Source organism: Malania oleifera, chromosome 3, assembly GCF_029873635.1.
Source record: "Malania oleifera isolate guangnan ecotype guangnan chromosome 3, ASM2987363v1, whole genome shotgun sequence".
Taxonomy (NCBI): Eukaryota; Viridiplantae; Streptophyta; class Magnoliopsida; order Santalales; family Ximeniaceae; genus Malania; species Malania oleifera.
In genome coordinates this window covers 104,448,263-104,475,852 of record NC_080419.1, presented here as the reverse complement: position 1 = coordinate 104,475,852, position 27,590 = coordinate 104,448,263, and the positions used below count along the sequence as shown (strand labels likewise).

At 35.6% G+C, this 27,590-nt stretch overlaps 1 protein-coding gene across 8 annotated transcripts; it reads left to right on the top strand.

The window, feature by feature from the left end:
- The first annotated feature begins 418 nt into the window (after positions 1-418).
- Positions 419-24,436, top strand: LOC131152420 (probable protein phosphatase 2C 60). 8 transcript variants are annotated; one of them, XM_058104297.1, is made up of 13 exons: positions 911-1,528; positions 1,656-1,731; positions 1,851-1,925; positions 2,056-2,178; positions 6,445-6,508; positions 8,765-8,873; positions 15,601-15,754; positions 19,602-19,727; positions 19,994-20,117; positions 20,440-20,516; positions 21,287-21,339; positions 23,018-23,072; positions 23,916-24,436. In XM_058104297.1, the coding sequence occupies exons 4-13, from the start codon at positions 2,062-2,064 to the stop codon at positions 24,102-24,104; spliced, it is 1,068 nt and encodes a 355-aa protein (XP_057960280.1). In that variant the 5' UTR covers positions 911-1,528; positions 1,656-1,731; positions 1,851-1,925; positions 2,056-2,061; the 3' UTR covers positions 24,105-24,436. The 8 variants fall into 8 exon arrangements, with proteins under 8 accessions (XP_057960276.1, XP_057960274.1, XP_057960279.1 ...); XM_058104293.1 differs by lacking the exons at positions 1,656-1,731; positions 1,851-1,925 and adding an exon at positions 419-725 and having other exon boundaries at positions 1,441-1,528; XM_058104291.1 differs by lacking the exons at positions 1,656-1,731; positions 1,851-1,925 and adding an exon at positions 419-725 and having other exon boundaries at positions 1,248-1,486.
- Positions 24,437-27,590: the final 3,154 nt, after the last annotated feature.

The window sequence follows — 27,590 nt, the reverse complement described above, 5'->3', positions numbered from 1 at the left end:
AAAGTAAGTTTTGAAATATAATAATTAAGTAAAATAATTATATAATTTCTATTCTTGTTACAACATTGTAATTTTTTTTTTTTTGGTATTTTCATTACTTACTCATATTCTTGAACCGTTATCCAATTCAAAGACAAAAAAAAAAGGGCATTTATTCTAAACATCTTAATAAAGTAAATTACAAAAAATATTTTTACTAATTACATTTAAATATTTAACATTAACTTTTTGGATTAAATTATATATTTTTGATTTAAAATTAAAATAAAATGATAATATGAATATGAACTATAGTTAAAGACCATTGGAAATTTGTCTCTGTTACAACTTAAGAATTGGAATTTATTTTGAGAAAAACACCATACTCTTTTGAATTAAAGGGAAAGAAGCAGAGAATTAAAGAACATACTTGCCTTGGGTTAAGGTGCAAAAGCCCATCCTCTGCCTCCTGGCTCCTAGTGGTCCTGCAGTTCAGAATATCAGCAGCCTCCCTCGTGCCTCTTGGAGGCCAAAAGTCCAAACAATCAATCTCTCTATTTCAGGAAGTGTCCAGAAAAGAAGCTCTACACATAGTACACGCGTACAGAGGGAGAGGGAGAGGGAGAGGGAGAGGGGGGTAAACCAAAATATTCCGTGGCGTTTGCGGCACTCACTGACTTCACTAGAGATTCAAAGATCATCACTCTCCGAATAGTCCCCAGTTTCGTCTCTTTTACGGACGTCGGGTAGAATTCCTAGCTTTCTCTTGTCTTTTACTTAATTACTTTGAAGTTTTTCTTCTCTGTCGTCGGGTTGCTCATTTCTCAATCAGATACCGTGAAAATTCTTCTGGGTCTTTGTTAATTCTCGGAAAGAGCACCCCCCTGAAGATACTTATTGGGTCTTCTTCGGTAATTGTGTGTTTTATGCGTGAATCTTGCTTATTCTGATGTAGTATTTCGAATTTCTATTTGGGTCGCTCCATTTTATGATTTCATTTTATCTTTACTGTAGCTGTCTTTGAAAGTCAATTGGGTTTTTGTCAATTTTGTGTCGCGTACTCGCTATATCTCAAATTAAGATATGGGTTTAATTTGGTTTCGGTGATTGTTATTTGTTGATCCCGTAGGATTCTTTCTCCTTTTTTTTTTTGTGGGAATTGTCGCAATCTTGAGCAGTTGTAGTTATTTCTGTAAAGGTTTGGACGCTTTGATCGGTGTCATCTTGCGTTTATTGATGAGGATGTGGTTTCATGGATTTCAATTTAGGGTTTGATTTGATATAAAGGGAGAGATTGCCCTCTGTTTGGTTTCAGAGATAATGGAGGAAAACAAACGGTGCTTTCAAATTTCTGGCCTCGTCTCGAGTTTCAAAAACTTAAAAATGTGTCCGTGTTCCTAACTGTGGTCAATTGAGTTGTGGCAACGAAATGGAGCATTCATTTTTGTTTATAAAATGCAGACACCAGAGATGTCCAAACCGTGCTGTCTTCTGGTTAATATCAATGGTTAGCTGATCCCATTTTTGTGCACCCCTCCTCCTAAAAATGGTTTGTTTTCAAGAACATAAGTTAATTTCAAATGTTAGCTGACCCCATTCTTGTTAATTGTCTCTGTTTTCAAGAACATTCTTGAATAAAGATTCATAAATGTGCTATTTTTTTTTTTTCCCTGCAGGCACTTGGTTTTTCGCTTGTTTTGAAGATAGAAAATAAAATACTATCATACCGTCGCCATCACGTTCTGGGCTGATGTGATGATTGTATTTATTAATTTTTGCATTAAGGAATCAAATTTCTGTTTAGCAGTTCAAGGGTTGAATATGGTTCACTTGTTTATGTATTCTGAAAATCTTTTTTTGTTTCTTATTAGATCTATATTTTCTATGATGTTTCTACATTTTTTGGAGCAATCAAACAGAGGATTAAGATTCAGATTGAATTTGTAGTTAGACTTCTTCTTCCTTTTTTTTTTTTTTCCACAGCGGGGCCTTGCGAATTTTCTTTTCTGTTCTCTTGTTTTGGGTTTGAAGTTTTGTATTCTGCTTTTGTGATTTAGGATTCTTGTTTGATTGCAGCTAGAGATGGGTATATATCTAAGCACTCCCAAAACTGAAAAGTTGTCTGAAGATGGTGAGAATGATGGGCTTAGATACGGTTTATCATCCATGCAAGGGTGGCGGGCAACCATGGAAGATGCTGTTAGTAACAAATTTACCTTTTGACGATTCTGGTCTAAAATATGTTTCAAAAATTTGGATTTGTTATGTAGAAGAGAAACTGTTTACTTGCTTTTTTTAAAAAAATATATATATATTTACTCTGTAGTCTATACAGTGAATTGATTAGATTTCTAGATTTTTTCTAGAGCAGGAATGAGAAAAGGTGTTGTTATATAATCAACTGTTGATATAGGCTCTGCTAGAATGTCAGTTACGTGTTCATTCAGTCGGGATGAAATATTTGTTTCGTTGTGTTATTTGTTTGTGAGGGCTGACGTACCTTTTGATGTTGGGTTCATTTGTTTTTTTGTCTGAGTTTACCAGACAAATATTACGATGGTGGTTCCCCCCACCACACCCCCAACCCGAGAAATTATGAGCTCATTCTTCTGTGATAGGTGATTGCAGAGGCCTAGAATAAAATAGAGGACTCAATAGCTTCAAAATCATAAAATTCATTTGCAAGAACTAATGGTTGTTGTAAAAGTAGTTTCGTTGAGGAACTGCACATGCTTTTCCCTAATTTGTTCAGCTATAAGTGCGTAGCTGCTATGCTTGAATTTTCTCAAGAAGGATGTTTTGGATATTAGCAAAATGGGTGGTTGTTTAACTAGGGAAATTTTCTCTCTCTCTCTCTCTGATTGTGGATTTTATTGGGTGTTGAATTATAATTCTATTGACAAAAGGGAAGGACCATTGCATTATCATTTTTTGTTTGCTTCTATGGCCATTTGCACATCTTTATTTGTTGCTTTTTCTTCTTGGGCTCATTAGTCAGCTGAGGAAATCCTCCCTGGCTCTCTTGCAAGTCCTGTTTGGCTATCATCATGATGTTTCTTCCACACTGGCTCTCTTGGAAATCTTGTTCAGCTATCTGAATTTTGCTGTTACACTATCATCATAAATTTTCTTCCACAAATTTCTTCTTTATTTTTTTGTTTATTCTAGGAAGTAATAACTGTTATTACTCTGTTGTGCCGAATGCACTGGACATATTTAAACTTTCCTATTATGGGGCCATTGCTTTGTGGTCATTTCTTGTGAGGGCTTCTCGTTTTTCTATCATATTTGTGTTTGTGCTTTCTTGTAATTTGATTTATACATGATTCCTTCTTCTTTGCAGTCATATTTTATTCTTATTCGTCCTTGATTCTGGGACAATAGCCGACCCCACCTAGGGGGACTTAAGGCTTGGTTTTGTTATTGTTGTTATATTGTGAGACAATAGTTATTAAGGCATTAAGTTTCAGATAGCCATTCTTTAATCTAACGAAACCAATGTACATATTTGATCTGCATGGTCAGGGATTCCCATTCAGAATTTACTTTTTTTTTTTCCCTGCTGAATTCTTTCCATTTAGGAAGCTTGAAATTCAGTTTTAAGTAGACCTAAGACTAATAGCTCTGTTTCATGAGTCAACATTTGAGTCTTATTATTTTTACTAAAAGCAAGAGTGGTTGATGTTTTGTACGATGATTTGGCATCTCCTTGATGTCTTGCTAATGTATTTTCTCTTTTCTGATGTAAAAAAAAGGGGGGAAGCATGTAGGTCTACAATATTTTTGCTGTTGTATTTTATTTATGAGTTTCTAGCTAGTCCTCCTTTCAACCTCTTGGATAAATGATGGTCGCAAGAGAATGCAGCCATGTTCTACATTTAGGTGCTTATCATTGTCAAAAATTATGAAATTGAAAACCAAAAACGAAAACTAAAAACTAAAAACAGAAAATAAAGACTAAAATAAAGCAACTTGTTTTGTTAATATTTCTAAAACTAAAACAAATTAAAAACTTGATTAAACAAATGCTAATTTAATTTGTCTTTGAATCAAATAACAATTAAAAAATTATAAAAGTATATAAAAATAAAAATTTAAAATACTATGATAAAAAAAAAAAATTACAACTTATTTCACTTAATTGCTATATTCAAAAATTCACTTTACAAGACAATTTTATTGTACATGATAATTAAAAAACAGTAAAAATATTTTGTACATGGCTTCTATCCTTATTTTTAATTTTTTTAAAAAAATTAATGAATCATTTTAATTATAATTTGAATTCATATAATCATTTTATTTTAATTTTAATTAAATGAATGATTTAATCCAAAACTTAATTCTGGATACTAAAATATTCTAGCAACAAGTTGTCAAAACAACCGAAAATCGTATAACCTAGTTTTTAGTTTTTTTGCAAATAGCTAAAAACCAACAACAGAAGCAGAAATGGGCAATGCAAACAAATGCATTTTTGTAATCTATTTCTTCACTGTACAAAAATGAAATAGAAAATAGGAACGATACTAGGCAAGCCCTTAACTTTTGCACCCTAGTTTTACCTACGTTTTCTGGAGTAAGGAGGCATTGGATAAAATTAAGCGTTAGGAGTTTAATATTGAATGTGATTAACTAGTTAATGAATTTGTGCAACCTTTGACATAACTGGTACAAGCTCTGAATATGAATGTTGAACTATTTTAGTTGTTTGGTAAATAATTGATGATTATGTATGCGAAGTAAGGTTTTTGGAGATATAGAGAAATGTGTGCTAGTGAATGGACCTCTTCCCAGCTCAGCAATGGGAATATATTTGGTTTAGTTTGAGGTTATCAGCACCAATTATGAGGTTCACCAAACGAGGTGGGTTAACTTGAAGAAATAAGTGCAAAAATGAGGCCTAAGGCTGTAATTGCAGACAACTATTCTGCAAGAGGGATTCTTTGTGGAGAGCTTGGATAAAGCACGAGTTTCTGACTATTCATTTTTTTGACTTTTTGAATAAATGATGATCAGAAGAGAATCTGATTTTCCCCACATCAAAGTTCTATGTTTAGCTTTTTCTCCCTAGTTGTACCCAAGCATTCTACAGTAAGGAGGCATTTGATAAAATGAAGTGTTAAGCATTGAATATTGAATGCAGTTGCAAATTTGTGCTGGTTATGGACATAACTGGTACAAGCACTGAATATGAATGTCGAATTATTTTAGTTGTTTTGTAATTTACGGCTGAATATGCATGTCAGATAAGGTTTTGGAGATATAAAGAAGTGTGTTCTGCAGTATTGTGGTTTGCAAGTTTTTAGAGGGCAAAAGTGGCCTACGGAGCTAGTGAAAACCTCTTACAGGATCAGCAATGGGAATATATTTGGTTTAGGTTTAAGGTGATCAGCACCAATTTTGAGGTTTACCAAACGCAGTGGATTAACTAAAAGAATAAATGCAAAAAATGAGGCCTAAGGCCGTAATTGCAGACAATTATTCTGCAAGAAGGATTCTTCGTGTAGAAGTTGGATAAAGCCTTCGTATTGGGTTTCAGTGGGAGCATAGAAGTTGGATAAATCCGTCATATTGAGTTTCAATGAGAGCATTCTTCTTTGTATTGCCACCACCTATCCCACTTATTGAATAGCAGTTTTTCGTTTACTCTTTGATATAAAGTTGTCGCTTCTTTCCCCCAGTCTTTTCTGTGTAGTTGGTTACTTCCCTTTGATAGAAATGGAGTTTTGAGTCATGGCATGTCTGAAGTGCATTTTATGAGGCAGAGGTGGAACAATTAAGATTGGGTTTCTAAAATTGCATGATAATCTTTAGGATAGCTATTTTCTTTTCTGTATTTTTTGAATGGCAGAAACTTTTATGAAATCCATCTACAAATGGGGTGAAACCACTTGATAGTTTATAAGAGGCTTGCATTTTTTTTAGGTGTTGGAAGGTCAAAGTGATGTTGAGTAACAATCTTTCAAATACAGTCAATGGGTGGAACTTGGAGTTCTTGACATCAAGCTGAAGGCAATTGATATGTTCATTATTGATCATTTAAATTTTAGATTTTAATAACTCGCCGCAGAATTTGTTTGTGAATTGTTAGACATTATGAGTTTGACATTACCTTTTTGGGCAAAATTTTTTACATCTTTTTACCAGTACAGAATTTAAGAAATTTGGCATGCACCTCATCAAGTGTTTCTATTTTCTATTTCTATAAGTTGGAAGGGTTCTATGTGGTCCGGAACAAATAATGAATATATCTCCAAACAAAATTTTTTTTTTTCCCATACAATCATACACTAAAGCCACTAGCACAGATTTCTTTAGAAATGCTACAATCTTTGCAATGTCACAATTAAATAATCATTTTCTTGACCTTAGGTTTTTGGAACTTGTGTGATAATGCCTGTGTCATCTCTTTACTAATAGTATGAATATTTTGTTATTGACTATGAATGTTTGATTTGCTAGCATGCTGCATATCCTGTTCTGGATGCTTCCACTTCATTCTTTGGAGTTTATGATGGACATGGAGGTAAGAATCGGGAGGTTCAGGTACTCTTATAATGGGTGGATGGTTATTCTTTATCTAGTTTACCCGGAGTTTCTTTTGATTTTGCCCCAACTAGGAGTTAAGATTGTATTGCTTCTAGCCATTTATTTACTTATTTCTCATAAATGTGATGGGTTTAATTAGGAAAAATGATCTGAGGTGTGCCCGTTGTTATGCTGCAAATCTATGTGAATGTTGTTGTAACTAATAGATCTTATTATGAGCATGCAAATTATTATAGAGCAGCTTAATTATTGCTTTTTCAGCACTAATGCTTTTCTTTTTTCCAAATTTAACTAGCAACGTGAATAAAGAGCTTTTTTTTTTTTTTTTTCGGTGGTTGGGGGGGGGGTGTTAAGGGTGTAATAATGAGTCATAGCAAGACCGAATTTTTGTTTATTTTATGCATCTGTTCATGGTCTCTGAAATAGTGATGATTCCAAAACATCCAGAAGCATGCTTTATTGCAGGTGGAGTTTTTACCAAAGCCTTGAAAGTTGGTTGCTAATCATTTTTTCGGTCCCATTGCCAGCTGACCTTCTCAAATCTTCTTTTCTTTGGGCAAAAAGAAATCTTGTTACTTTATTGATCAATTGAAGACCTAGATTTACTAATTTATTGTTTAGCTGCTAAACAAAGCAAAATTCATTATTTGTGAACAATATTAAATAAAAGAAATCTTTTGAAGAGGTTGAAAGTTGTCACTCCATGTTTGCTAGAAGTATACAAAAAGGCCTAAGAAGAGAGCAAGACAAAAGATAAAACAGAATTAAGCACAAAAAGGCTGCAAACCCAAAAGCTCTACAGAGTCATCTGAGTAAAATGGCGGAGTGATCAAACGCTGAAAAACATCATCCACAAAATCACCACTTGAGGTTGATCAGTGGAAAGTTCCTTTCCCCTCAAACACCCTTTCACTACTTGTGACAAAGGCGAGGTCTCCCACACTTTCCTTCCCTTATCTGCACACCCACTCATGTTACAAATGAGAAACTCCATCAAACCCGTTGGCATAACCAAGGCAAGTCCAAACAAGGTGAAGAAATAAACCCAGATCTCCCTTGCTATCAAGCAGTGAATAAATGATGATCCGCAGTTGCAGGTGAAGTGTCTGTTCAGTACCGTTCATGCTCTCCTTCTCAGGTTGTCAAGAGTAAGAGTTGCTCCCTGTACTGCTCTCCGGAGGAATAAAATAAAATAAAATAAAATAAAGCCAATTTCAAAAGGAACTTTTGGCTTCTGACAAGTTTTCTAGGAAGGGCTTTACAAAGAAACTGAAACCTGCTTTTCACTGTGAATGCTCCATCTTGATATTTCTCGCATAATCATCTCTCTCATCTATCGAGGATTTCATCCCCTTGAAGCATTGGCAAGAATCCCCGTTTCCTTCATCTCTTTCAATGGGCAATCTGGCAAATCTTGGATTCCAGGATACTTGATCTTCTCTCAGTTCCAAGTATTCTGCCATGAGAGCTTCTTTATCCTTTGCTATATCCTACAAAGTTCAGGAAACTACCTTGATACCTTCTTAAAGATCTCCTCAAATCAGATATTACACAAAAATCACAGCTTTTGTACGCTCCCCAACTCTAAGCTAATGCACTTGGCATTTCTTTTTTTAGTATAGTGGAACACATGTAGGCTTGTACCCAGGACCAACATGTTTTCTCTTGAAAAGATTGAATGTCATTTAAACTATTAGGATTGGATAATTTTTACTTGAATGAAAAAAAGTGGAAAAAAGTTATTTCCTGTATATTGTTTATGGACTTCCAATCATAGTTCTTGTACTAATATTCAGTTTTATTTTTTCGTGTCTTTGATAGTTTTCAGTCTATAAAATGTGGACAAGTTCTTTTTGATCATTTGCTCTCCCTTTGGTTGCAAATGTGATTAAATGGACTTGTTAGATGGCGTGTTCTTTGCAGTTTGTTGGTCGTCTTTCCAATTTAGTTATACATCACCTTTTTTTTTTTTTAAATGTTCTAGCTGTTGTCATTTCCTGCTTCCTCTTGAGAAACACTGGTGTGATGAGCATTCTGTTTCATTCTTAAGGATTTCATATTTGTTTTTCTTTGCTGTTTGCCACGGATGACGTACTAATTTTAAGTGGATTCTTTGTTATGGGGATTTACTATGAATCATTTTCTGCTTTGATCAAACCTATGTTTTTTAGTTATATTTTATGTTTATAATAACCACAATTTGATTACTGTACTTACCTTAATTAATTTGCAGGTAAGGTGGTAGCAAAGTTCTGTGCCAAGTATCTTCACCAACAAGTTCTCAAGAATGAAGCATACTCAGCTGGAGATATAGTAACTTCTGTCCAGAAAGCTTTTTTCAGGTTACTCCATTTAATTACTTAATTTCAAGTTCCTTTTCTATTAAATAAGACTAATAATATAACCTTCAAATAACTAAATATAGATACTGAGATGTCTCCAATTTTTAGTGCATTCTTTATTTTATTTTATTTTTAAATTTATGTTCTAGTGGACACAGACATGGGGTGTTTTTTTTTCTTTTTTTCATTTTGGGTGGGGTGCTGCCTGTATGGGGTATGGATAGCTCAGGCAGAATCAGGGTAGTTTAGGATAGAAGGGAAGGCAACTGACACTCACACCCTAAAAGGGTCTATCTCTTGGATTCTTTGTACGATCCTAAACACAGTACATTTTCATTATGGAATGCTGAATATAGAACCTGAAGATTTGATTCAATATTTTTCATGTAACATATCTTTTATTAGTTAAAGTGCAGAATTATGGCATTGAATTCTAGTTCTTCAGTCATTATTAATCTATTTTGCGTAAGAAAATCTCCTCTGGATTTCAAAACATATCAACATCCTCTCAAAATACGCGAGTGCCATTTATGCAAATACCACCAACATATCTACAATAAGTATACACCTAATGGTCTGCATTTAGAGCATGTGCCATACCGCAATCCCATAATATCATTCCCATTCCATGAACAGGATCATCCCTTGTTCCAGGTAACATTGCATGTATCTTTCTAAATTCTAATGTATCCCTGCATTGGGCAATGTGGGAAAATATGCAAAGTCTAGCTGTATGTGTGACCAGTTATGTGATAGTAATGTATGCATATTTGCTGACACATGTTTTAAAAAGTTATCCTAATGCTCTAATATGGTATTATAATTTCATTTTTCTACGCACTACAGTCCTTTGACACACAAAACTATGATGTGAGCTTGTGTGTGTCTGCACTATGCATATATGTGAAGAATATTCTTGATCTATCAATTATAGTTCTAGCGGTTGAGCATATATCATACAAAGCCTAGTGATGTTACTTGCAGGAGCTGATGTTTTCATATCCATTGCTTTTCAAAAAAAAAAAATTTTTTTTGATAGCGAAAGAAAAAGAATTTATTACAGAGGGATATACTAGGAGGAGAAAACAAGGAATCCTCCTCAAGAAAGAAAAGAGAAAAAAAAAAAAAAAACAACCAAAATAAATCAAAATGCCATCATTAGACTAGCCAAGCCGACCAATCCCTTGGATACCAGAAAACCTCACTCCATTAAAACAACCAGCAGAAAAACACCGAAGCAAGGCAAAATAATGAATCTTCTCCCATAACAAAGATAGTTCATATTTGCCCTATAAATATACAAGCATTTTGTTTGAGCCATGAATCCCACAAAATTGCAAAAACTACAATAATCCACAAACATGACTGACTCCAGACAAACCCAATTTTCTCCGAAAAGACCAAAAATTTTGTTCCATATATTCCAAGCAAACCAGCAGTGCAGAAATAGTTGAGATGATGTTACAGAACTATGAAGACAAAGAGCACTGATATCGGGAGAAATTGCCTTTGAAGGTCTCCTCTTCTACAATCTATTGTTGGTGTTAACTCTATTAAGAACAACCAACAAATTAAAAGCCTTGATCTTTGAGGGAACTTCAGCCTTCAATAATTTTATAAAGTAGAAAAGGAAATATAGCAATAATAAAGTAATCAAAAAAAGATTTGAAAGAATAAACCCCCATGGCATTAATAACCAAGAATGACTATCCACCCTAAAGGAAGGTGAGTAATTCCCTAGTAACATCAACAAGGAAGACAACTCCTCTACCCAAGAATGAAATACGTTCAGAATTCAAAAGGGAAAACTCAAACAATAAAGATGAGGAAAAGAATTCGACAAAGCAACATTACTTACCCAGATATCTGCCCAAAAATGAATTTGAAAGCTATTACCCAAGAAAAAAATTTGTATGAGGAATAAAGAGATGGTAGATTTGGGAAATACACCTCCACGGGCTTCTTGAAAAACATCTAATTCCTAAATTTGAATCCCACCCATTCACATCCAATCCAAATTTACTTTTAACAAATTTATGCTAGAGGTAGGAATCCATTGAAGTAAATTGTCATAACCATTTAGCCAAAAAGAACTGTTTTTAAGACACCACTTTGCCAAGACCCAAAGCTCCCTTCAATCTAGACAAACTACCAGTAAAGAAGATGTTCTCTCTCTTCCCTGAGACCAAACCAAAGGAAATCTTGCATGATCTTCTGAAACTTAGTGGCTACCCCTGCTGGGATCCTAAAAACAGACAAATAATAACAAGGGTTACTAGCTAAACAAGCCTCTGAATAAGAGTAATGCATCCCCCTAGAGAAAATAATGCATCTTTCCACCTATCCAAATGCTTAGAAACTTTCTCCACCACTAGATCCCAAAAGACCAGAGACTTAGGATTAGCACTATTAAGATTCCCAAAACAACTGGGATTTCTAATTAATCGGTTATGATTCCCAATGAATTCTATTTAATGTTAGGATAATTTAATGTTGGTATTCTTATTTAATGTGTTAGGATTTCCAAATCAATTGGGATTGAGTCCATTAAGGACTTGGATTGGGATATTTTACATTCCTACTAGAGTAAGTTTCCCTACCCTATATATATATATATATATATATGTATTCCTATGGGGCTTTTCTATCCAAGCAATAACATAATTCATAGCCTTTGGCTAATTTGGAGGCAGATCCCCTTGAAGCGATTAAACCCTATTTTCTCCTACCATTTCTCCTTCTTAAAACTTCCCCAATTTCTCCACGATAAAACCCTAGGGTCTTATCATTTGTTATCAGTGCCGGTATTCTTGTGGATGTTGTTAACCCGCCAACAAAAGCAAGACCTTGGATTCTTGATCTTCACTCATATGCAATGGCCTTCGAAAATTCAGTAAAGTCCCAGATGGAAGCAGGCTGAACTTAGCAATATGTTTAAGTCTTAATTTGAAGAGACCCTAGCATCGCTTTCTAAACTACTCATTACTTATTCCCATAAAGAGAGAGAACATGATGCCTCTACATTAGCACCGAACATGTGTGAAGGAGGTTACCATGGAGAGCGTGATTGTGGTCCTCTCGTATGATGTTGAGTTTCCTCAGTGGGGCAGTGGTGACCCTACCAATTGGATTTCTAGGGCTGAAAAAGACTTTCACTTTAAGCGCACTCCAGAAACATCTAAAGTTTCAATGATATGATTGGTTTGAACTTTGAAGCTCGTTATGGAATGCCTTCATGGGCAGAATTTTTTTTTTGGATTACTTGTTCGATTTGGGCCCACTGGATATGAGAATAACGATTGGAGAGCTTGCTAAAATATGCCAAACTAGCTCTGTCTTGGAGTACCAAAGATGATTTAAGCTGCTATCAAACAAGGCTGAAGATTGGAATGAAAGCCAACTCGTCGGTACTTTTATTGAAGGTCTCCTGCCTGACATTCGGCTTGAGGTCGAAGTACGTCGGCCACAAACTATGACTGTTGTAATTTCCTTTGCATGATTAAAAGAAGAGAACAAAAATTGACGACCATTGATGATTAAACCAGTGGAGGAGCTAGAAAAGGTTGAGGATGACCTCCCTTATTTAGATCAAGAACGTTTGGAATCTAATGATAATAATGAATCTATCACTTCTTTAGTTCATGCTTTAGCTAGTTATGTTAATTCTCAAACCATGAAAATTAGTGGCTTCCTAAAACGCCAACCTGTTACTATTTTAATTGATACGGGTAGCACTAGTAATTTCATGGACACTAAAATTGCTAAACGGCTAGCCTATCTTGTGGAACAAAGTGAAAAGTTTGGTGTGGAGGTTGCAGATGACATGTTAGAGCAAGTGTTCGAAGGTTAAACTAACTTTGTAAAGCCATGGCTTGTATGTTGATTTCTTTTTGCTGCCACTGGAAAACTATGAAGTGGTTTTGGGTATTGAATGGTTAAGGATTTTAGGTGATATAGTTTGGAATTTCTCTAAACTAGTTATGAAGTTTGCCGTGAATGGCCAAAGAGTGACTCTTAAAGGCAAACGTTGTTGTGGTAATGTCACTACAATTTCAAGCCATTGTATGGTGAAGCTCCTTAAAATGGAGCGACATGTTTGCTTGGTACAGCTTTGAGCAAGAGTTACAACATCAATTTGGCTAGGATGAAGGGCTAGAATCTCTTATTTCAGAATTTTATGACCTAGTTGTAGAGGCACAAGGATTGCCACCTCTGTGCACACATGATCACTGTATTCCTTTGAGCAACAGTTCTTGATCAACCCGCTCTTCCTGACATCCCCTAAATCCCTAACATTCCAACTAATGTTAACTCTATTCCCCCCCTCCTTACCTTTTCCTCTAAACCAACACAGACCCCCCTCCCCCACTGCCCCCCAGAAAAAGGAAAAAATAATTTTGGGAGACTAACTTATTAAGTTCCTTTCAACCTTCTATTTTTCCTTTCATGCATTCTAGGACTAACCCCACCTTCACCTCATGGCAGAGGGACTCACTAACTTTAAACCCAAATCCTCTAGAAGCTTTTGTGTGTCTCTTTTTTCCCCAAAAAACAAGAAAGGGAAGGGCTAATAACAATGACATCGCCCTCAATGGAGTCCTCCCCTTGGCATACAACATTACTAGTACAACTAGAATGAATTGGGATGGGAAGAATACCTCTCTAAGAATGAGAAGCTTTCGGATCCTCCAATGGAAGAACATTCAAATCATCAATCACCCTCTCAATAGGAACAGAATCACCAGAAATATTGATGGGATTAAGCCTCAAGATCAGAAGCAATGGCCAAAGAACCCTTCTTGATCAAGTCTCTTACCTGTTTATTGGTGTTCCTCATCCTGTGCTTCTTTAGATGCTTCTTTAGATAGCTTCTTTGGACTATTTTTCCCGTCTTCTTGTTCACCTGACCAAGGCACATCTTCCAAGCTAATTGGAGCATTCGACTCATTCTCAGACTCATTCATTGATTCATAATGAGGGATTACAGATTAATTATCTCCCTAACGTTTCCTTACTCTGCCAAAAGTTGATCTATTAGAAACTTTTTTCCAGATTCACACATGCTTCACATATCTTCACCTGAGTCAGAATAAAAAATTTCCATCTGAACTACAGACATCCAAAGAATGTGACCCATCTCTTAAGTTAGACAAAAAAGAAGAAAGAACTCATTTAATGGGAGCACTCGATTTTGGCAATTTATCTTTCATCTGCTTCTCTTGATCATTAGGGATTGAACCAAGAACTTCCTGCTTCTGCTTCTTTAAACTGCATGGAGATTGAGGGCCTTGTCTCTGTTCAGCAGAATTACAAACTTATCCTTTCTTCTTCTGGATGGCTTCAGCACTTAAAGTAAAGCCCGTGGTGGACTAGACTTGATCCAGCTCAAAAGCCATCATCATGATACCCTTTCTTGGACCCAACCACTTAACTGACCCAAATCCGCAACTTCATTGGGCCTACATTGCGCTACTTTAACCAAGTCGACCTTCATTACCTGACCCAAGTTCCCAACTTCAGTGAGCTTAGATTGCCCTTTTTTCTCAACCCATCCATGTACTACTGTTCTATTGGCTGTTTCAATATCTTGATAACCATTTAAATTTAATCCAAAACAATTTAAATTTAAATTAGAATACCCATACCTACCAAATTGCAAAGAAAGAGGAGCTGAAACCAGGAGATCAGAGGCAAAATGTTTGCCGGCAGTGTTGGAAGCCTTCAGCGGAGGAATTCCAAGAGCATCTGCTTAGGAAACCCCCAGCGAGAGCCTCTGAAAATTACTAACATTCCCTTTCATATAATTGATTCTCTGAACATTCACTGACCCACAATCAGCACATCTCCAGCCCTACCCATCAAACATCGATTTCTCCTTGTAATCATTGATTTTGCCAACATCTCTCTCCTTCAAAGCATAAATGAAGGCTTTGTAACCTGATGCATCCTCACCATCAGGAATATGAATGGAATGGTAGAATTGTTGATCTCTAAACTTATCGAAGCACAAAAAACGACCCCTTATGACAAGAGTTTCAGGCTAAGGACCCTCCCAACTGTTCTGAAAATTTGTTCTCCAAAATCCTTAATGAGTTGCCCTATATCAAAATAAGATGTATACCCAAGTTCCGTAAAACCAACTGGAATTCATCATATTCCTTCCTGCAAATTCTGATTTGCGATAAGCCAAAATTTCCACACGATCAATGTTAATCACCTTCTTATCAGCCTTAAAAGTTTGATGAACCCGCATAAAGTGATTCTAAATCACTTTTCCTCTGTAAACGGACAGAGAATGAAAGAAAATACCAACTCTCCAACACAGGCAACTTCCTGAAAGGAAGATCCCCGAACAAAGGCTTCAATGAGGATCACCAGAGAGGGAGCCCTGAAAATGAACAGAGAACAAAAGAAAATGCTGACTCTCAGACACAGGAACTTCCTGGAATGAAGATCCAAGGCTTTGACGAGGATCACAAGGGAGAGATCCCTGAAAACGAACAGAGAACGAAAGAAATTGCCAGCTTTCTGGCACAGGCAACTTCCCGAAAGGAAGATTCCTAATGAATGCCTCAACGAGAATCACGAGAGCTGTACATTTTGCAGAACTCAAAAGTTATGCTATTTTGATTGCTTGGAACTCAAGTTCTGCTACTTTTACCTCTATTTCTCTGTGACATGCTTCTGGTTTCATTCATGTAAAAAATGCAATTGATATTTCTTGCAGAATGGATGAAATGATGCGTGGGCAAAGAGGGTGGAGGGAACTGGCTGTTCTAGGAGATAAAATAAACAAGTTTACTGGCATGATAGAAGGATTGATATGGTCTCCAAGGGGCAGTGATGGTAATGACCAGGTTGATGATTGGGCGTTTGAGGAGGTAGTTGCATACTCTAAAGTAGCATACAGCATCTTCTTTTTTTCCTTAGAAGTATACTGCAGTCAGCATTCTTATCTATAACAAACATGCTCAGTCCTCACCTGTATTATATAAAATGAGGGGTCATTTGGTATCACTGTAAAAATTTATGGAAATAAAACTAGAAATAAAAACTAAAAATCAAAAGCAGGAAATAAATTAATTATAGTTATTTTTTACTTAATTGTTATATTTCATAACTCATTTTTTCAGTGCTTTAAGAACAATTCCATTGTTTATGTCAATTAAAAAAAATAAAAATATTTTTGAGTGATTTTTATTATTATTTTTTTTCCCAAAATTTTAGAAATTTTATGGATATTTTATTTTAATTATATTTCAAACTCACTTGGTCATTTTATTTTAATTTAAATTAAAGATTATGTATGAAATGAATGATTTAATGAACAAAAGTGAATTTTGGATTCTTTAGTGCTGTGACAATCAAAACAACTTAAAATCATAAAATCTTGTTTTCAATTTTTGCTAAAATTGGCTACAGAATAGAAACTAGCAATGTAAGATTGGTGTTTTTAATTGTTTATAAGAAGAAAAAAACACTGAGAATAGAAATGATACCAAACAGCCTGTGAATTATTTAGCAATGGAGCGAAGGTCATACTTTTAACTTACCATGAAACTTTGGTCAAACTGGAAATGGAGTTGTTCATGGAAGTGCATATTGCTTCAATATTTATTTTATATTTTATATGTGCAAATTCTGATTATGAAATCTTTGCAGCAATGCCTTGGCTAAATTTTATGAAACAGGGCAGTGCTGTTTTGGAGATTGAAAGTTAATTGAGTTAAAGTTGCAGAATAAAGAAGGGTACAAAATACAAATTAATGCAGAGAGAGGGGAGAAGCTCAGAATTTCAGATAGCATATATGGGATTCCAGGGCATTTAGACCTGAAGTGTGCTCACACACCGCAAAATGATAGAGACTGGCTTCAAGGAATTCATCATTCCCTTGAAAATATCCAGTACACCACTTGCATGAGCTGCTCAAAGTTGGAAAAAAATCTTACGTTAGGATCAGCGGGTTGGGCTGTTGGGGTGGTGGGTGGAGCTAATGTATGCACGGAGGTTTCGGAAGGGGGGGGGGGGATGAAGGTTGCGGTCGTTTTCCAGGTGAGAGAGGGAGGAGGCAGGGAAGACATGGATAAATTTCTAATTTATAACATTGAAAAACACTGAACACACAACAAATCAAGCAAAACTGGGAGTTCAAACAAATGCATTGTATTCTCATTTTTAATAAAAAAGGGAACCGTGAAAATACAGTAGGCCTAAGAAACAGAAGATTCATGTGAAAATATAAACTACTATACATGACTTCAAATTATTTTAAAGATAGATAAAAAAATGGAATTATTTTTCTGGGGAAGAGAGAAAAAAATGAGAAAACATTACTAGTACCCTTAGAATGCGGACATACCCATGGAACCCAGCCCCTGTAATGACTGCCGACACCTCAAGCTGTTGAAATTTCAGCTTCATACTCATTTAAATTGCCATTTCAATCCTCTCTGCTTCCTAATTAAAATCTGCAGATCTAGATGGAGACACTGCTATTCAGGAGTGAGTGAACTTGCTTGGTTTTGTGAGCTTGAACCTGATTTTCAAGGGGTGGTTGTCTGCAAATGGGTGAGGGGGTTCTGGGGTTTGCAGGTCGTTTACGGAGGAGGAGGAGGAGGAGGAAGGTAAATGTTGGATGATGCTCATTTTAAAAAAATATGGGACCATCCCACAAGATTTCCAAATCCAAATTGGGCCGTGCAAATGTCATGGGATCATCCTGCAAGTTTTAATTTAAAAATGTGGGATGGTCCTGTGAGATTTCAAAACACATCATTTGGGGGGAAAAAACTTGAATTACATTATATTTGAAAATATATTAATAAAAAAAAAAAATATTTTAGGTAAAAATTCCTTGCAGTTGGGCCTATTTATAAAATATACACATAAAACCCTTAGAAAACTAAACTAAATTAATACATTAGCTCATAACATAAGTTTGTTCACAGCCAAGCCTACTGAGTAGGCAGGCCAAAAACTAGAATTATAGAAAATAATTGAAATCTTGAGAAATTGATTCAAGTATCCCCAGAACTCAAAAACCATTGAATTCCAAGTTCAGTTCTAAGTAATATAACTAAAGAAAGTTCATTTCCTGTCTGAACGAATTTTTTTTCTGAGACCCTGCTTTGAATGAGACATTTTAAATTTTCCTCTTTCTCGCAGGATGTTTCTTTAGTCCCACTCTACCCCAAGGGTGCCCCCCAGTTGAGTGATATATATTTTTTTGAAATTAATATTTAATTGAAAATTTTGGTGCAAGTGTTGAACACACCAGTGGGTCTAGCATGTGAGAACTGATTGCAATTGTTTGCCATATAACTTTCATGACTAAAACATTTGAGCCTATGAAGCATGGATGTGGACATGGGACATGAGTACAACATGATGTGATAGAACCATGGGGATCCAACCAAATCCGCATGCATGGTGGTTAATAAATTATGTACATAGATATATTGTATATGAAAAGTATCACTTCTTTAGACAAAACCAGCATTGTGGTTTCTTTTCTTATGATTTCGATCTTCTATTAATAAATATAGATATAATCAAGAAAGTCTTGTTAAGTGTGCTGTTAATGCTTCTAAACTCTAGAAATCTAAGAGTTTTGGAAATTCATTTAACAATTTTTCAAGTAGACCCCAAGAAAAGTCGGAGTGCTGTCCAAAATTAAATATATATTTTAAAATTGTGCACGTCTTTATGAAGTGTTCGATTCATGTTTGAGGGAGTATCATGTTTGATGTGGACAACACAGATATTTCTTCCTCATTGAACTGTCTATGCCACGGAGAATCCTCTTTTTTTGGTTCATGTAGATAAGTTGGTGGCTATTTTGCACACGTTCTATAAAATACACTTGTTTGATTATTGGAACAGTGGAAAATGCATGTTTAATCTTCATTCATGAGGTGAGAAATCACGTGTGGCATGGTAGTTGTAGATTTATTCTATATATTCAAATTTGATAAAACTGTTTGCGTTTCGTTTTTCCCTATGTTTTGTGTATGGTTACTCATTTTTTTTTTTCTTTTTAAAAAAAAATCCTGACTTGGCAGTTATGAGTCCACTGCCATTTTTTGATGCATTTGTCTTGCGAATTGGATGCAAAATACTTGGGCATGGATTTGTTATCTCATGTTATGCTTGCATTTATTACATTTCTAGATGATATTGATAAATTTGCAAGGAAATAAGGGATTGGAGTTGATGTCAAGGTTTCCTGAATGTTTGAAACTAACTTAGGAACATTTATAGGGATAATTTCTATTGTAGATTTCAGTTTCCTTCTAGATTTGATTCTATCATAGTGGAGAAATCACCGCAGAGGAAATTTATTTGGAAAATATTCTGGGAGATTTTTGAGTGTGATTGGTTTTTGGATTCTGAAATGTTTTCTGATTGGAATTTTATCTTCACTGCTCAGACTCAGTTGGGAACCAGAGGCAGGAAAGATCAGCTACCACTGTTTTAATGCTTCATGGTTGAACATAGAGAATTTGTAATTGAGCCTGGGCACATTGCATTGTCCTATGTTAGTATCAACAAGTAGAATGCGGCTTGTGTGGAGTTCTTTTTAATTATTTTTATTGTTCTGAACTTTTTGAAATCAACTTGAACATGATGTTGTGTATGGGGTGATTTGATAAGATTTCAGTTTTTCTCTTTTTATTTTGTTTTTTTTTTTTTTAATAGGACTCAATTCTATTTCAATCTGCATTCAGGGGCCTCACTCTGATTTTTCTGGACCAACTTCTGGGAGTACAGCTTGTGTTGCAATTGTTAGAAACAACCAACTTGTTGTTGCAAATGCCGGAGATTCTCGTTGTGTAATATCTAGAAAGGGTCAGGTAATTTTTCATTAACAGGATTTGACGACATGTTCTCCTTACAGATGGATTAAAAAGTGAAATGTATTTTGTCCTTGAATTGATGGTCAAAAACTGTTCATTTGACTAATGCCGCTGTGGCGGTTAACGATGCCACTTGATTTTGATAATAATGTTTAGGTAGACCTCTGTATTCACAATCATGCAGAAATAATGGTTACGCTCATTATGGAGTACATTAATGATATTTTGCATTTGCAGTTGAGAAATTTGGTTTTTCTTGGCAGGCATACAACCTATCCCGAGATCATAAACCCGAGCTTGAGGTTGAGAAGGAAAGGATATTAAAAGCTGGTGGCTTTATCCATGGAGGACGCGTTAATGGCAGTTTAAATCTTGCAAGAGCAATAGGTAGTTTGTCTTATTGCTTTTCAACTTCTATAATTTTTCATTTGTATTCCAGTTTTTGGGTCATATACTTCTGGAACTTTGCTCATAACCCTCGCATTTGGTCCCTTGACCCGCAAGTGGTACTCAAAGACTTGAACCCCTTAATCCTCTAAAGAGATAAGCTGTTGGGCCCTGCAGGAACAAGCATAGTGCTATCTATAATCCAAGTTAAATTGAGCACCCGACCTACTTACTCGAGAAACATACACACAGGAGGGAGATGTAAAGGGAGAAAAATTTCTCTAGTTTTCATTTTTTAAAGCTAGTTTTTTATTTTCTGCAGGTGACATGGAATTCAAGCAGAATAAATTTTTGCCTGCAGAAAAACAGATTGTTACTGCCAATCCAGATATAAACACTGTATGTATAACTTTTTGCAATTCCTGGATTGTGACCGAAAAAATAGATTGCAATACTTACCATATGAAAGTTTTGCATCCTGAATATCCCAAGTTCCCATCCATATGGGGGCAACGACACTCTTTGCTAAGCTTAATTTAGGGCTGATATTTGTTTTGTCCGTAAGATAATTTTACATATTTGTTAATGTGAAAGAAGAAACATGGAAGAGGGGGGAATTTTTTATTTTGGGCAAATACATGCTGAAATTGAGGAGTGTGGGTGTGCACACAAGCACATACACATTGTTTTTGAGTCAAGAGGGTGATAGAGGGAGGGCAAAGGGTGGAAGAGAGTCGTGCCTTTTGTTGTGATATTTTTTTGTAGGTCAAGTAGTGCTCTAATATATTTCTTGAAATTTGTTCAAGAAGTTGTTGGAAAAAGGCTAATGATCTTTGAAGTCCTTTGATTCATTTTACATTTTTAAAGAGATGTAAAATTGTAAAATAAACTTAACTCATTATCTTAAATAAAAATTCGTCAGACCATTTGATGACCTATTTCCATGTAATTCTTGAATTTTGATAATTTACAATATAAATTATTTGTTTTTCAAATTGAACTCAACTCTGTTGTGTCAATCATGGATTGCACATTTTAGCATTTGCACTCAATTTTTCAATTTCTCTTTTAGTGATTATCTATGTTCTGTCATACGAGTTTTTCTTTTTAAATATTTGACCTGCAATTTTATTGCTGTTCCAGTTTTAATTTGTATATATTTTAATTAGGTTGAGCTCTGTGATGATGATGACTTTCTTGTGCTAGCATGTGATGGTATATGGTATGTGTCCTATGCTCCTTTTTGTTTTGTGTTATTTTTCGTAACACTCAGTTCAAAATGAATTGTATGTTGAATGGGCAGATTTTTCGTTTGATTTACATGAAGAATGAATTATGCCTGCACCCAAAAAATCAGTCTCTAATACCCTTCCCTTGCAGTTGCATATGGGATGTGGGAATTTTAATTGGAAGCTCAAAACAGTGGAGCTTATAATAATCTCTGAATACAATTTTATTGCAATCAACCTAAGGTTTTATTCATTAAAAATTTACAATGGAGATATAGTTAAGGGATTTCTTATACTATTGCTGTGGGATGAATTGTGTATCACATGTGCATGTGTGCAAGGAAAGAATATAAAAGGGCCTGTAGAGAAGACAAAAAGTAGCATCTGAGAGAAATATTAGTGCATTTAATCCCTGCTCGGAGTCACTTCCCTTCATTTTCTAGCTACTTAATGTGGAGATTTTGATATAAGATGTCAGATTTGGTCGCCGCAAGCTAAATTGAGCAGCAGAGTGGATTGTTTTGAGTCTGAAGTTGGCATACAAGCCACTCGCATTGATGTGTAGAACTAAAGTTAAAATGCCCAGGCTGCAAAACTGAAGTTTGTAAGAAATTTTGAGCCATTTCTTCAATTGTTTTTTGCCTACATCTGAAGGAAGCCTTGGTTAAGGAGACGAGAGTATTAATGTTGGCTGATTTTATATCCTAAAGGGGTTCCCTCTTCAGTTTATGGTACCCATGGTTCCCTAAAGGAATATATAAAATGACACTTGAACAGTTCCTCCCTGCCTGTTTCCTTCCCTAATGGCAAACTCACATGGAGTTCGGAAGCAAATTCTGCATTAAAGTGAATCAATTTTCTTCAATTGAATATATATATATATATATTTATATATTTTTTTTTCCATGTAACGCATTATAAAAAGAAGTGAAGAGGAAGGGTTCTAAGGTTTTGGAAAGAAGCATTGGGGGACAAACCAATATTGGGACCTCCTTTTGGAGTGAAAAGATGCTATCTGAGGGCAGTGATTACATAAATTTAAGGTGAGCCTCAAGGCTTGAGGCCAGCAACTCATTTTGATTCTACTGTTAGGCATGAGGCACAGGGTGTTGGAACCTTTCTGTTTAACTGTATTAGTGTTTCAGGGTTGGACTCATGGCACAAGTGTTGGCCTTTGTCGTTCCCGTGGAATGTTGAAGCATAACTTTGATGAATGTTCGATTTTTTTTTTTTTTTGGGGGGGGGGGGGGTGGAGTGGGGTTAGATAACATATTCGCTACATTTGACTTCATTACTTGTAAAAATTCTCTTTTGAAGCTTTCTTTTGTGGTATTTTTTTCTAAATGCATGACTAAAAATTTTGGGGTTTTTTGCATTTTGGAATCTATGGAATCAAAATTTTCTTGTAACATGATATAACAATATGGAGGATATACAGATTTTATGTCTTGTAAATGTAACATGATATAAGATATGAAAGATGCATGGATTTTTGTTTCTTTACAAGATCTTCCATAAATATAATCTAGAAAGCATAATCAAAAGGTCTTACTACCTAAACTTTGAAAGTCATGCAACGTGGTCCCTTTTTCAGGATGTTCAATGTGGTCTTTTAAGTGTTATTTGGGTTGTTGACCGTGGATTATGGCTGTTTCTGTTAATTTTTTTCAGGGACTGCATGTCAAGCCAGCAACTGGTGGATTTTATACATGAGCAGCTGATCTCGGTAAGAGAGTGATTTTCCTTGTTAAATAAAAAATTGGTTTGATGAATAGTTGATAAATTCTGTTGACTTAATTGTGCATTGATTTTGGCCAAACTAAATTATAAAATTTAGATTTAGATTTGCATTCAGTCTTTGGATATATGTATGTATGTATGTATGTGTGTATGTATGGAGAGTAAGAGAAGCAGTTCACATGACCCTGTGTGTTTGTTGCAGAGCATTTGTAAAGAGCATGTGTTCCCCTAATTGTTGTGGGGGAAAAGAACTAAATTTTATTGTAAGAAAGCATTTGTTGTCATTGTTGTGGATGTGGCTTGTGCGCCCAAAGATTAGGCCTTATAAATGCCACCTTCTGTGGTTTTTCCACTTCAAAATTGTGTAAAGAGAAGTACTTGGGGCAGACAAAGGAATATCTTTTGAGTGGGCTCTTGCTTTGTGCATGTCCTTGAGATCCAAGCTCTGGTTTGAATCTTGAGAGCAGTCCCTGTATTAAAAAAATTCTGAAGTTTGGCCTTGCATTTAGGTAATCACTTCCATGGACCATTTAGCAAGGCCAGTACTAAGAAGGGGTCCTTTTTGATACTTGATACCAATACCCTCTGCCGCAATAGTTATTTAAAGAGTATACCCAGATAAATAAACCCAAAAAAAGGTTGTTCGAAGAGGCAGGTTTCTTGTATAGTTCGCATATTTAAACATCTGTCAATGTACCAGATTATGTAAACTGAAGGCTTGTTTCAGTGTCTTAAATTAAATTAAAGATGAAATGTAGAAAAGTCTACAAATTTTGTTGAAATGTAGACTCTTGATCTTGAATCTTGATCGAGGACTGGTATTGTGCAGGAAAGCAAGCTTTCTGTGGTATGCGAGCGAGTACTCGACAGGTGTTTGGCACCATCAACGGCTGGGGGTGAGGGGTGTGACAACATGACCATGATCCTGGTGCAGTTCAAGAAACCCATCCAGTCCAAAACTCCATTGGCAGAGCAGCAGCCCACCGCATCATCTGATGATGCAAAACCGTCGGAGTGAATCAAGAAAGCAGTGGGTGCAGTCCAACCAACTCCCTTTTCGTGGAAAGATGCAGGTGGATCCACATTTTCCTACTTGGAAGATTTGGGATTTCATGGTGTATGTAGTTGTAGATGGTTTAGCATGAAAAGGGCAATGAGTTGGCCTTCTTGTACTGGTGATGTCCAGGTTTGACTCTGCTACATTATCACTATATTGAGCATCATGTACAGTTGTTTTTTTTAGACAGCCAGATGTTTAAACTTTTGAGCATGTTTAATGTAAAATTGATGATGATTTCTGGGTAGACTACACCAGCAAGCAAGTTCTTCTCCCCTATAATTTTCAGTTTAGTACTCGGTTGTGTTTTCTAATGATGCCATAGAATATTATTGAAATTTTTGGATTTTTCTTTTCCCTGGGAATGATGGTAGTTCATATTGAGCTACCTTGGAGCACTTGTGTAGTTGCCCATAACAATTATTATTTATTTATTTATTTTTGAGGAGTTAAGAAAGTGCTGCATTATTTTTCAAAATTTTTATTCTAAATTTTTTGGTCACACAATTTCAATGTCTCATATGTTGAGAGTTGGATATGATGGAAAATTAGGACATGCATACGGTTAAGTGGCAATCTACTAAAAACCCTGTACTAGGGTATTCATTGCCTTGATTTAATCTCAACACCTTCCATGATACTCTATGATTTGTTTAGCTATCCCATTCTTATTTCTTTTTAACTTTTAAGAGGCTTTTAGGTAGTGCACATAAGGTACATAGACATAATGTGAATGATCATTAGCAAGCCTGATGAAGTAGGAGTAACCTCCTCCTTAGGGAATGTAATGGAATGGATGGAATAAAATTGAATTTATCCCTCCATTTCTTTGTGTGCTCATTCAGCCTTTCATTCATCTTTCTCTTGCACCATTTCATTTTACAAATTAAACATGATAATACAAGGATATATTTATTTCTAGGTATGAGTGATTAGTCACCTAATTATTCGACTAATTTTAAGTATAGGATAACAAAGTCAACTTGATCTGGCTAAATGATAGAGATCTGTTTGTGTTTTCGAAGCATTAGGATGAAAAAGTGAACTTAATCTGAAAAAAATAGTAGAGCTCTATTTGTGTTTTTGGAGCATGGATTTGCGACATTGTACTCGAGGATGATAGTTAAGAAGCTAATATGCTCGTTGCACAAATAGCATCTAATTAATTAACAAATAAGTTATATTTAAAATTAGTTCACTTAATTACTTGACTATCACTCTTGGCTAAAGATTTATTGAAAGCATAGTGTTCTTTTAATTTTGTTTTTTTTGTTTTTTTTATTGTGCTTCATTGGACCCTGACATTCCCAAGATGCATGATCCATGAAATAATCTCTCAACATCCTTATCCCCCTTCAAAATTACTTAACTGAGGTGTCAAACAATAACCATACCCAACAATTCAACTTTTCAAATCCAAGATGCCTAGGGGAAGAAATTATACTTTAGATGTGAAACACGTGAGAATAGGTCTGCCTCTCATAGATTTAATGCAAATGAATGTGGAAATCACTGTCGCATATTTTATATCTGAAAAATAAACACATGGGACGCGCATAATTTCTCCACTATGGGTGGTTCAAGAATTTTTGCTCAATTTATTTCAAATTATAGCTGGATCAAGATTTTCAATTGTTCGATTTCATAAAATTTTAATGTGTTGATATTATAATGAACCTCTCGAACACTCTTGAAACTATCCTAGCTATTTTAGTTTGGATTTGCTCATTTCATGAACCTCCTTAACACTTTGTGGTAGTTCAAGGAATTTTTTTTTAAAAGGCAATTATCATGGTTTATTGGGGGTTTCGTAATTATTAAAATTTTAATTCGATAACATGAAATTGTAAGAAATAATAAATAAATAAAAAAGTTCACACCATAAAAAATCACGTGGTCCAACATTAGGGGCTTACTTCCTAAATAATTCGATACAAATTTAATCACTATCAAGGTATAGATAAAAAAGATAATGTAATTTTTTAGCACAATTCTCTTTCCATACTTTGGAATTCGTAAACTCGCTCACTTTATCTTCTTCTTCATGCTTGATCATGATAAACCACTAACTCGTATATTTTATATTATCTTCCATGTTGAGAATGGGCATGAATGGGCATGTGATGCAGGTGGAGTTACAGACTCACAGTAGAGCTGATATTGTTCATATTGTAGCGAGTTCAGTTTAGGAGACCAGTAGGATCATGGTGAGCCCATGTGCACTATTAGACCACCACTCAAGTATAAATTTGGCATTTTGGTGTTTCATGTATTCATTACTACCAGCAGCAAGGTTTCTACTATTTTTCAAGTTGCAATGCATGGCAAAGGGAAAAATAGGTGGATGAGTGTTATGGTGGAGGAAATGGAGGTATTGCATAAGAACCAGGAGTGGGAGTTAGTGAGGCTTCCAGTATGGAAGAGGGTGATAAGATGTAATGGAGTGATGTATATGTTGTGTGTGAATGACATGTTATTGGTTGGGAAGACTTTGATTGAGGTTAATTAATTGGGAACTCTGTTGAAAGGTTTTGACATGAATGTATTGGGTACGACCAAGAAGGGTCTTAGTTTGATGATTCGCATAGACAGAGCTACGGGGAGATTAGTGTTATCTCACGGTGGGTTTGTGGACAGGGCTGTAGGGAGATTGGTGTTATCTTAGGGTGGCTTTGTGGACGGAACCACATGGAGACTTTGTTTTCCATCTTAGGGGCGTTCTATGAAGAATTGATATGAAATGTCAACCGCTCGGTACCCAAGGACGAGCTGTGATGTCCGAGATATGTCAAAGGTCCGTCATGATGGTGCAATGGGGTGTTTCGGTAGGCAATAGAGTGGACCATCAGTTGTGAGATCTGTTGAAGACTATGTAGGGGGCTTTGGTGATAGAAGGCTTGCAACAACTTCTATATTTACTATTGTGGGAAGACCTTATTAGAAGCATAGGGCGCAGTTTCAGGTTGTTGCATCTACAACTGAATCGAGGTTGATGGTAGAAGCTGAAGTTGCCATCGGCAAGTTCAAGTGGCATTGCTTGGACTTGGTGTTTGTCTCCAGTTGTTAGATGGGAAAAGGTCCCAATCTAACGTTCCAAGTTCAAGGTGGAGTAGCGGGTTCATGTTTTCGATTTCTTCTAAGGACATATGTTCGCCAAAGTTAAGATTGTTGTGAATTGTGACTCACATACTAAGTGGATAATATACACAAAGGAAGAAAACATGGCAGGAAATCACAAGTGCTGAGGAGTAGCAGGGTAACTGTCGATGGTTTGACTTAGGACACCCAGCGCAAATTGAGTTTTGAATGGGAGACGCTAGTATGGTTGGATTTTGGAGGGAAAACCTCCGAGAACTCTATTTATATGTCTTATTGCATGTATTTATAGTGTTATTGTATTACTCTTGTAATTTACACAAGAAGATAGTGAATCCTTGTCGTTTGCTC